Source organism: Myxine glutinosa, chromosome 5 (assembly GCF_964187855.1).
Source record: "Myxine glutinosa chromosome 5, kmMyxGlut1.1, whole genome shotgun sequence".
Lineage (NCBI taxonomy): Eukaryota > Metazoa > Chordata > Myxini > Myxiniformes > Myxinidae > Myxine > Myxine glutinosa.
Genome location: NC_136265.1, coordinates 176,938,280 through 176,950,673, shown reverse-complemented (window position 1 = coordinate 176,950,673; position 12,394 = coordinate 176,938,280). Strand labels below are relative to the sequence as shown.

General features: G+C 44.9%; 1 protein-coding gene across 3 annotated transcripts in view; it reads right to left on the bottom strand.

Annotated features, from left to right (window-relative positions):
* The window catches only part of LOC137426678 (cytochrome b5), a 35,869-nt gene that overhangs the window by 11,095 nt on the left and 12,380 nt on the right, over nt 1-12,394 (bottom strand). For all 3 annotated transcript variants that reach the window (XR_013623631.1, XR_013623632.1, XM_078779147.1), the window contains exon 3: nt 5,936-5,965. Coding sequence is in view for 1 of the 3 variants with exons in the window: in XM_078779147.1 (XP_078635273.1) it covers nt 5,936-5,965 (30 nt within the window). In the remaining 2 variants the exon portion in view is untranslated. The remainder of the gene's footprint in view (nt 1-5,935; nt 5,966-12,394) is intronic.

Genomic DNA, 12,394 nt, shown 5'->3' with positions numbered 1-12,394 from the left:
TCCCCTGAACTTTGTTCCAGGTGAGCTAAAAATAGCCCCAAGTGTGCTGACAGTCATCTCTTGAGGTTGTAGTTCGGACCTCTGCTGATTTGTGAGAACTCCCCTGGAAGCTCCACTGATCCGCTGGGAGGCCCCGATCCGAAATCACAAAATCTAAGAAGGAGCAATCCTGCAGACAATCAAGTGGAAGGGCTGTGTCGGGTTTCAGAGCAATCGGATGGTAAATATGGAGGAGTAGCAAGAATAGCAAAAAGTTAGAACCCATTTTATAAACTCATCTCTTCATGAATCAAGATCAGATGACCAAATAATAAGCCAACGCTCAAGCAGTACAGCAGGCAGGTATGCCTCAAGGCCGTAAAGCCCAATGAAAACTTGTCCCACTTGTCAATGAAAAACATTCTTGAATCTGGAATCAAATCTTCACCAAAATCTCATAAAGTTGTCCTCGGCACACACACAACCTGCTCACCAAGTTTCACCTCAATCCGTCCACAACCTTTATGAGACATCGTGCTCACAGACAGACAGACAGACAGACAGACAGACAGACAGAGGGGGTGAAAACATAACCTCGGTCCACTTTAGGTGGAGGAGGTAATTAATAACAAAACTGCATTAAAGCAGATGTAAGAATCTCGTTTAATACGTTTGAATTTCAGGGGAAAATGGCAAGTAAAACATTCCGAGGAAACACCTTCGGATTCGGTTTGTTCATGGTCCCATTACCACTCTCTGCTTTATATGAATGTATGAACTCCCCCTATATGAACCAACTTCAACGGTAAATGAATAAAGTCTTGTTTTTCCTGCAAATTCAAAATGCCGTTTTGCGGCGCACCACATCGATTCCGATTAGGCAACCATAACACACACAAACATTCCTTAGATTGTTTAACGAACCCTGGACCTCAGGCCGAGCCATCGACCGATGTATGCTCCTTTTGAAAAGGTTATCAGATGAACTCGATTCGTACAAATCTGAGCTTTGGGAAGGTAACAACCAGTGCACATACACCACCCAGACAAAGGGAGGAAACCACAAAACCTGGCAATGATGAAAAACTGACCTTCAACAGCATTCACCAGATGTTGTACTTTGACGTCAATCACTGAATGTCACTGGGACTTCAAATAAAATACCATTAATTACCCACACAAAAATGGATCAATCCGACCCCCTATTCGCCGTACAGGCCTCTTCCCAACCTCCTGTCCCTCTCCAACTCCAACACCTCCATTTAAAGTGTTTAAACCCACCAATCCCACAATCTGTGGATAGCTTACACATGGATGGCTCCTGTGTGTTTTAGAAAAATGGGAAAAAAAGAAAAAAAGGTTTATAATAGCCTGAAGATTACGACCAATTACCTCTCAACCATATGTGGACAAGAAGGAAGGCACCTGGTTGGTCGGATTATCATGAAGGCGACTAGGTGAGAATGCGAGGCTGGAAAAAATAAATAAATAAACTTGTGGGGATTTGGGAGTTTTCCATCGAAGCCAAGGCAAAAGTAATGCGTAGCCCCATCAGTAGAATTCCCTAGGTAGACCAATCTCCACTATTACCTAAAATGGGATGAACAGGTAAAGTCTGATGGGGGATGGATAAAACCGTAGCATTAAAGCCGGAGGGTTAAAAAGCTCTTGCTTCTGTGACACTAAAATGAAGTTACTGCTACTGTGATGGAGGAGAAGGCCTCAACTTGGAGCGCATCTCAATTCTGAATACAAAGAGCTGATTTTGGAACACACTCCCACACGCTCTTCAATCCCACTCCTCCCTCCAGGTATTCAAAACAGCTGTTCACCACCATCTGATATCTTCCCCAAATCCACCATTTTCAATTTTAAACTTCTTTCCTGAAATTCATAGTAGTTTCCATTAGTTTTATACCGTGTACCCCTCCCCCCTTCCCCACCCCACCCCACCCCACCCCACTCCCTTCCACAGATCTACCGACGTCCCTGTTCTCTACTGTTGTTGTGCTTCCCTCTCTCCCCCTGTCTCCTGCTCCCTTTATTACATGTTTTTTGGGGTTTATGTGTTGGCTCTTACACAACCCTCGACTATACAAAAAAAAAAGCATCCAATCCATTAAGCTGGGGATTCTGTGTATCCAATACTTATGCTTACCTAAAATGGGGGACTGAACATAAAAAGTGCTTTTGTTTTGCAATGGGAAATCATATATATATATATATATAAATACCAAGAAACTAGAAAGCATCTGAAGATGCAAAGCCCGTCCACGTCCGTTTGTATTCAGATGTCTTCTTCTTCTGTATGTTCAAAATAACGAAAACGGTTTCAATATATATATACAAATTGAACATTGTTGATTTTGTGCAACCTTGACCTTTGAACTTTAGATCTAAATAAATAATCTTCTTCTAGCTTTTGAATAGTGAACCAATGCTGTGCGTCACTCAATATGCAAATTATTTACATTTCATTTCAATCGGATGAAAATTGACAATTTTATGTTACCCCTGTAACCCTGATTTTTCTTTGACCTTTTGACCAAACTAATAATTTGTCTTCTCCATAACCTCATAATAAAGCATTGGTGAAAATTTGATGACAAAACTCAAACGGTAAATTGAAATTTCAGGTTAATTGGATGAAAATTGATGATTTTAGGTGATGCTGACCTTTAACCTTTGACCTTTTGGCAACATTATTAATTTGCCTTCTCTGTATTTTCATAATAAGGCTTTGGTGAAAATTTGACAAAACTCAAACGGTAAATTGAAATTTCAGGTTAATTGGATGAAAATTGATGATTTTAGGTGATGCTGACCTTTAACCTTTGACCTTTTGGCAACATTATTAATTTGCCTTCTCTGTATTTTCATAATAAAGCTTTGGTGAAAATTTGATGACAATACCTCAAATCAAATGGTAAAAAAGGTTATGACCAGGAAAGACACACAAAGACAGACAGACACACAGAGAGACAGACAGACACACAGAGAGACAGACAGACACACAGAGAGACAGACAGACACACAGAGAGACAGACAGACACACAGAGAGACAGACAGACACACAGAGAGACAGACAGACACACACACAACGAGACAGACAGACACGCACACAACGAGACAGACAGACACACAGAGAGACAGACAGACACACAGAGAGACAGACAGACACACAGAGAGACAGACAGACACACAGAGAGACAGACAGACACACAGAGAGACAGACAGACACACAGAGAGACAGACAGACACACAGAGAGACAGACAGACACACAGAGAGACAGACAGACACACAGAGAGACAGACAGACACACAGAGAGACAGACAGACACACAGAGAGACAGACAGACACACAGAGAGACAGACAGACACACAGAGAGACAGACAGACACACAGAGAGACAGACAGACACACAGAGAGACAGACAGACACACAGAGAAACAGACAGACACACAGAGAGACAGACAGACACACAGAGAGACAGACAGACACACAGAGAGACAGACAGACACACAGAGAGACAGACAGACACACAGAGAGACAGACAGACACACAGAGAGACAGACAGACACACAGAGAGACAGACAGACACACAGAGAGACAGACAGACACACAGAGAGACAGACAGACACACAGAGAGACAGACAGACACACAGAGAGACAGACAGACACACAGAGAGACAGACAGACACACAGAGAGACAGACAGACAGTCACACAGAAGTGATTACAAAACCCCGTCTCCTACTGTGCAGGGGACAGGATAATGAAATCACGATGGGAGCTGCAGAAAGGGTCATTCCTCTTTTATTTGGGGTGTATAGATTACAGTAGATCTATGGTCGGATCTCAAGAACATTGGTTGTGTGTTCATTTACCAAGTTTCTTGTGAAGAGATCGCCAAGTGGTTTAAGCATTCGAGCAAACACTCCATTCAAAACCGTTAAGGAACGGCTGGCTTGGCAAGCGCTAGCTAGCTGCTTGGTGAATGAACACACCTCCAACCCTTGTGGGGCATATAGATTACAGTAGATCTTCGCTCAGTTCTCTAAGTAAAACATACCTCACGGATGTCGGGATTCCTCCAAATTTCTTTGTTTTATGTTATAAACAGCATTAGCGACCGTTTAAAAAACGAATAATATGTGTTTGTGGTTTATTATATTTTACAAGCCCGGCTACGCCGCTGTTGGACTTTCGGTCTTGTTTTTTTAATCTCTGGGCATTAAGCTTTATCTAATCCACCATGTAATTTATGAGGGGGCAGGCATCATGCACTTGCACATCCTCTTTCTTCTCTGTTCACCTTATCATTTGTCCTAAGTCATAGTCCATCAGCTTGTACATCAGCTAACATCACCACAATACATAAACAAGATATAAAAGTCACCCCCTTAACTACAGACCTATCAGCTTGCTGCCAGTCATCAGGAAGGTCATGGAATCCATAATAATATGCGCTATATCAAATGGTCATGTAACATGTGTCAAGCTTCAATTTCCTCCGTTTAACAGTTTTCGATGTACCCTGGTGCCTGGATGTACCCTGGAGACCCTGGTGTTGGGCTAGCGGCTAGGGTGCCGGCTTAGGATCCTAGGATCCTGGGTTCGAATCCCGGTCGATCGCTGAATTAACGCCAGGGGGGTTTGACTCAGCCTGTCATCCTTCCGAGGTCGGCTAATTGAGGACCAGTTCACTGGTAATTCCCTGTTTGTCGTTAAAGGCGGCAAAAAGGGTTGGCGTCAGGAAGGGCATCCGGCCGTAAAACATTGCTTCAAAAAGGGGACCGAAAAAACAACAACAACCACAGTTCCCGAAAAAGGCCAACCCCCGCTTGCGGGGAAAAATGGCCTCTAAAGGTGGGGGTTTTTTTTTTTTTAACAGTTTTCGATGTACGCTGTTAAAATGCAGACACGTATGTGACCCACACTTGCAGATTTAGCACGTGAGAAACCATTTCAATGCGGCTTTAATGGCAAAGTTTGTGGCCGAGAGCAGAGAGCTTAAAATTGGTAATGTCCTCAAAAATGAGACCGGCGGAATTACCAATTCTAACCACCTCCAGCAGGGGTCAGTGAGCACACACCATGCCATGTGTACAATAGAAAGTAGGACGTCATAATAAGCAAATTAGTTTTAACATATTGATTTTATTTGCATTTATAACAATCTAGTTCCTGTTCCTGCCACACTTTTCTCATCCACACTCACCCCCCCCCGCCCCCCCCCCCCCCCCTCCAGTGAATCCGATTTGAAAGCCCGACGGATTTATTTAATTGTGGTGCAGCACAGGCATGATGGGACAAATGGCCTCCTCCTACGCCAAAGGTCCTTGTTAAGATTTATTGGTTTCGTATCGATGTGGTCACAAACGTCACTGTGACCAACGGCCATCATCACGTTTTGTATTTGTGTGCAGCAGACTCGCGTCTTCACTTCATGCAATGTGAAGACGGAACTTCGATGTTTTCCATGAAGTTCATAGGAGGGAACGCCAATGGGAAAATCCAACAATAGACACTATTTCCATATTTACCGACATAGACAGACGCTCTCCTGCCTGGTGGACATCTGAAAACAGTAACTCGATTGTAAACTTTTGGATTTCTATGAAAATACCTCAAAAAAACTTCCATGGGAGTAATTCACATAATCGTGGTCATGATGCGTTAACATTGCACCCCATCCGGATGAATTGGGTTAAGAAATAAATCAGCATATCAGAATGCGGAACAAGCTGCAGAACCCCCATTTCCCAATTTTAATGCCAAACACTCCCTCTTACCCCCCCCCCCCCCTCAGCATTAGCCCCCTCTCCCTTCCCAATATTTCTACACCACAGGTGATGACAAAGAATAATCCAACATTATAACATAACACAACATTATAAAAGTCAAAAAGTACATTTGTGCATATCTAGGCAAAACAAGCTTTTTAATTTCCAAACCTGGCGGGCCTCAGACTTCTTCTTGTCTTTCTGAAACAAACAGGATAGGATCAAAATCAGTTAAAAATTACTCAGATATAATCTCCTGTCCACAACCCTCATAGACTTTACTCTCCACTCAGACCGTATCCAATGCCATTTATCGTATCGGTTTCATTAACTAACGTATAAAATACAGTCGTGGTCAAAAACATTGGCACACTTGAACTTTTTTCAAATAATGCACCATTTTTTCCAGAAAATTGCTGAAATTAAAAAATCTCTTGGTGTCCACATTGGTATTTCTTTGGTTTGCAGTGGAACAAAACAAAAAAAGCTGAAAAAATTACTAAATCTTAGCTTATTCCACACAGAAATCCTAAAATGGCCCGGACAATATTATTGGCACCTTTTAGAAGTTGTTAGAAATAATTAGATTTCAAGCAGGTGATTCTCCTTTACTTTGGAATTGAACTCACCTGTGGTGAGTTACAGGTGCCTGCAATATAAAAATCACTCATTCAACCAGTTTGAATAGAGAAAAGGACTCATTCTGCTGTTTTGTGTCACTGTGTGTACCGCAATGAGCATGGAGAAAAGAAGAAAACCAGAGAATTGTCTGAGGAGGTCAGACACAAGATTGTAGCCAAGCATGGAAAATCTCAAGGTGACACCTCCATCCCCAAAGACCTTGATGTTTCTGTGTCCACCGTACGCAATGTTATCAGGAAGTTTAAGGCCCATGGCACTGTAGCCAACCTCCCTGGCCGTGGCTGCAAGAGAAAACTTGATCAAGGATTGCAGCGAAGGATTGTTTGAATGGTGGAGAAAGCACCTCGATCAACTCCCAAACAGATTCGAGCTGAACTTCAGACACAAGGTACGACAGTTTCAACTCGCACCATCCGTCACCAACTCAATGAAAGGGGGTTCTATGGTAGGAGCCCACTACCTGAACAAACCAAAATCCTTCCGGGAGAATGTCCTGTGGACAGATGAGACCAAATTTGAGCTTTTTGGTAAAGCACATAATCTCGATGTTTACAGAAAACAAAATGAAGCCTTTAAAGAAAACAACACCTTCCCTACAGTTAAACATGGAGGAGGTTCAATTATGTTTTGGGGTTGCTGTGCTGCCTCTGGCACTGGGTGCCTTGAGTGTGCATGGCATCATGAAATCAGGAGATTACCAAGGCATCTTAGAGCGCAATGTTCAACCCAGTGTCAGAAAGCTGGGTCTCCATCGAAGGTCATGGGTCTTGCAGCAGGACAATGACCCCAAACACACTTCAAAAAGCACTCAGAAATGGTTCCAAGACAAAACACTGGACTGTTCTGAAGTGGTCAGCAATGAGTCCAGATCTAAATCCCATTGAACACCTGCAGGGAGATCTGAAAACAGCAGTTGGGAGAATGCGCCCGGCAAATCTGGGAGAACTGGAGCAGTTTGTGCAAGAAGAATGGGACAAACTGCCAGTGGAGAGCTGTAGGAAGCTCATTCATGGCTATAGGAAGTGGTTGACTGCAGTTATTTTATCCAAAGGCCGTGCTGCCAAATATTAAGTCTCGGGTGTCAATAATTTTGTCAACGCCATTTCTTTTTATTTTCTGATTGAAAAGGTTATATTAAGTTCTGAATCAAAAACAAAGTTCTGTAATATTAACAGTGAAATAAAGAATTGTGGAGACCAAATACTTGTGTCAATTTCAACTTATTTTTAGATAAAAGTGTGAGTTATTTGAAAAAAGTGCAAGGGTGCCAATATTTTTCGGCCACAGCTGTACTTAGAAAGATCACACAACACCTAACCCCTCAGTCTTGAGGAAAATAACACGAGAAGAGTCTTCTGTTCAACTCTTGCTTTGAATTTCTGAGCACAAACTATATTTCCTACGAGCCACCATTTTGTCAAAATCTTGATATTTGCCAACGATGAGAGGGCAAGCAGCAAATTTGATTGGTCGAGGTGGTGTAAAATGGTGTAATGTTTTTTCAAAGTTCTACTAAACTCGAGGTTTTTGGAAGTGCTAACAAAGTGATTTGTGTTCTGCAGTATTCAAGTGAATAATTCAATTGAAATGAAATACAGATTTTAAAGATACAGAAATGAAATACGATCTTCCGCTTCCGGTCCGGTCTGGAGAGGACGCTGGAGTTACTTGTTCGCCGCTTCTCCGACTGGGTCATTGTACATAGTCTGCTTTTCTGGTGGTCGTGGCGGCTTTTTGGCCGTTGGGTCTGCTCCCTGCTCGGTCCCGGCTCTGCTCCTGGCTTTGCCTGCCCGGCTCTTCCACTGTTGCCTCAGGCCCGCTCCCGGACTGTCCTGCGCCTTGTCTGCCGCTCCGGCCTTTACTGTCTTGCTCGCCGCTTCTCCGACTGGGTCATTGTACATAGTCTGCTTTTCTGGTGGTCGTGGTGGCTTTTTGGCCGTTGGTCTGCTCTCTGCTCGGTCCCGGCTCTGCTCCTGGCTTTGCCTGCCTGGCTCTTCCACCGTTGCCTCAGGCCCGCTCCCGAACTGTCCTGCGCCTCGTCTGCCGCTTCGGCCTTTACTGTCTTGCTCGCCGCTTCTGGCAAGCCGCTTCCACTGGCAAGGCCTACTCGTCCTCCTCGACCTTGGCCTTGTGCTCGTCCCCTTCGCTCCTGCCTGACATGGCTCTAAGGTACTCCGCTGCAAGGCTACTTCTGCTCAACACTTACTCCACCCCATCATGCATCTCTGCAATCAAATACCACGGACTCCTGCGACGACCCAGATATATTCATAGAGGCTCTTGCCGTAAGTTTGTTTACTTACAAACAGGTCACTTCATTCCCGTACTCTGGTCGGCTCAGCGCACCTGGTCACAGCAACGCACACGATCGCACCTCCTGTCTGCAAACCCTGGCTAAATCACCTGAGTTCATCCCCACCATACAAAACAACATCAAGCTCACTCTGTTCAATACCCGGTCCCTCAACAACAAAAGCCTCATCCTGAACGACTACATTCTGGATAATAAACTGGACTTTCTCTGTCTCACTGAAACCTGGCAACAACCTCTGGACTACTTCTCACGCAACCTCACTACACCCAATGGATATTCTTACATCAATAAACCACGCTCGGAGGGCCGAGGTGGTGGAATTGCCGTAATTCACCGACAAGACATCAAGACCAGCCTCATCTCCGTCTCATCTGCTCCATCATTTGAACACCTGGCTTTTAAACTCTCTGGTCACACACAGTCAGTCATGGCTGTCATCTACCACCCTCCCAAACCACACTCATCATTCCTGTCTGACTTCTCCTACTTTCTGACCCAGCTCTGTTCCCTCTCCCCCTCAATCCTCCTCCTCGGTGATTTCAATATCCACATGGACTCCACTGACTCCACAATAACCACTGACTTCACTGATTTACTCACCTGCTTTAACCTCACTCAACATGTCAACTTTCCTACCCATAACCATGGTCACATTCTGGACCTTGTCTGCTCTACTAGATTAATTTTGCACCATCTCTCTGGCTCCGACCTCACCCTCTCTGACCACTTAGCCATCACTATGACCATCAACATCCCCACCCCAGCACCAAGGCATTATCGCACTATCAACTTCCGTAAGCTAAACGCTCTTTCACCTACCTCATTCTCATCCAACCTCTCTGAAAAAATGTCCACTTCTCCCTTCGTTGACCTCCACACCCCTTCTGACCTCACTGACTATGACAACCACACTCTCTCCTCCTGCTTTGACCAGCTTGCACCTATAAAAACCAAATCAGTTTCTTTCACCCATTCTGCTCCCTGGTTTACCCCTGAACCCCGCCTGATGAAAACTCGTGCTCGCCAACTTGAAAGACCTGAGTCTCACTCTATGGTAGGTCTCAGGTCTCATATCTAATCTAATAAATAAAACTCAGGTCTAATAAAAGTCTCAGGTCTAATAAAACAGGTCTCACAATTCACTCCCAAGCCTACAAGGACCACCTACAGCACCACAAAGATGCCCTCTCCCGCGCCCGCTCCGCCTACTACTCTCAAATTATCCACTCTGGCTCTGGAAACCCAAAAGCACTCTTCTCTACAATAAACAAACTCCTCAGCCCCCTGAACACCACCACCCAGTCATTCACAGTAGAAAACTGCATCTCCTTCCTTTCATTCTTCCAAAGCAAAATTGACAACATCTACAACAGCTTAACCACCACTGCACCCGCTCCCCCTCAAACCACCTGCCCCCCCTTATCCTGCCATCCCCTGTCTCAATTCTCCCCAATCTCCCCTACTGACCTCTCTGAACTCCTCATAGGAATGAAAACTGCCACCTGCACTCTTGACCCCATCCCCTCCAGCTTTGTCAAGGCCTCCCTTCCTGCTCTCTCTCCACTTATCACTGCAACAATAAACTCCTCCCTGTCTACAGGCATCGTCCCACCGTCCCTCAAAATTGCTGCTGTTACCCCCATTCTGACAAAACCTGGACTAAACCCTGACACCCTAAACAACTTCAGACCCATCTCCAACCTACCCTTTCTGTCAAAAGTTTTGGAACGCGCTGTAGCCACTCAACTCAAACATCACCTCTCTGCCAATAACCTGTATGAAACATTCCAATCCGGATTCCGCTCCAACCACAGTACTGAAACTGCTCTCCTCAAAATCACCAACGACCTTCTCCTCTCCTCTGATGCCGGGAACCTCAACATTCTCATCCTCCTCGACCTCAGCGCCGCCTTCGACACCGTCAATCACACCATCCTCCTCACCCGACTTGAAACCACCTTTAACATTACCGGCACTGCCCTCTCTTGGATCAAATCATACCTCTCTGACAGACGCCAGTTCATCTCCATCAATAACTGCAAATCCCCCACTGCTCCCCTCCCCCAAGGTGTCCCCCAAGGTTCAGTTCTTGGCCCCCTCCTCTTCATCCTGTACCTGTCCCCCCTTGGTCACTTAATCCGCCGTCATGGTCTCCAATTCCACTGCTTCGCTGATGACATCCAGCTTTTCATCTCCACCAAGTCCATCTCCACCACCACCCACTCTATCCTGACAAACTGCATCACTGAAATAAAATCCTGGCTTCAAATCAACTTCCTCAAACTTAACTATGATAAATCTGAAATAATCATCATTGGCCCAAAAACGCTCACCAAATCCACCCATAACTTTACCCTCAACATCGACGGTTTCCCAGTATCCACCTCCCCTCACATCCGGAATCTTGGCATCATCTTTGACCAAACCCTCTCCTTCGACAAATACACTAAACAGATCACAAAGACAGCCTTCTTTCACCTGAAAAACATCGCCTGTCTCCGTCCATCCCTCTCCTCCACGGCTGCAGAAACCCTCATCCACGCCTTCATCACCTCCCGTCTGGACTACTGCAACAGCCTCCTATATGGCTCACCCTCAATAATCACCAATAAACTCCAATACATTCAGAACTCTGCTGCCCGTCTAATCACCCATTCCTGGACCCGTGACCACATCACCCCCGTCCTTTATAAGCTTCACTGGCTCCCCATCCCCCAGAGAATCCAGTACAAAATCCTCCTCTTGACCTGCAAAGCCCTCCATAACCTGGCCCCATCCTACCTGACTGACCTCCTCTCCAGACACACTCCCACCCGCAACCTCCGCTCTGCTGGTACCAACCTCCTGACCCCCCCTCCCCCCCCCCCATCCGGACCAAATTCAGATCCTGGGGGGACAGGGCCTTCTCCATCGCTGCTCCCACCCTCTGTAACTCACTACCTCACACCATCAGAGACTCCTCCTCACTCACCACATTCAAAACATCACTCAAGACCCACCTGTTCAACACTGCATTCAACATTTAACCCACGGCATTTAACCCCTGACTATCTCTTCTCCTTCCTTTTGCTTTGATTATTTACCGATTGATTTTTTGTCTTTTTGCATTTGTTTTTTGTACTCTGTCAAAGCGCCTTTGGGCTTCTTGAAAAGCGCTGTATAAAATAAATGTATTATTATTATTATTATTAAAGGTAGAAGAAAACAAATTTTACCTGAAATTTACCGCCGTTGATGCAGCGTCTTTTACACGTTACATTCTTTATTTGTGCCTGTTCTTTGTGTCCTTTATGACGTCGTTTAAAACAGTAAGTTTCCTCTTTGGATTGATTTTCAATTTTGCTTGACCACCACACCGGCCGCCAGAGTAAAAACATTACCTTAGTCCTCTGCGCGCATGCTCCATCAGGATAAGATTCTATACAATTTAGCAAATTCAGAGCCAAAATAGTGATAAAATGCGGGTTCGTGGTTCATCAAAATATATAATTTTCAACTGAAATCAAGTAGTTCCTCAATTATATACCGATAATTGTACACAGACAGAATTAACCAATCGCTGAACCCTGCTTTCCCTTTTGCGTGCACGGCGTAAACAACAAGAGTGTTTATAGCAGATTTGATGAGGCACGGCCTCGTCACTGGCAATGGATGACAGATGGCCTTACGGGTGC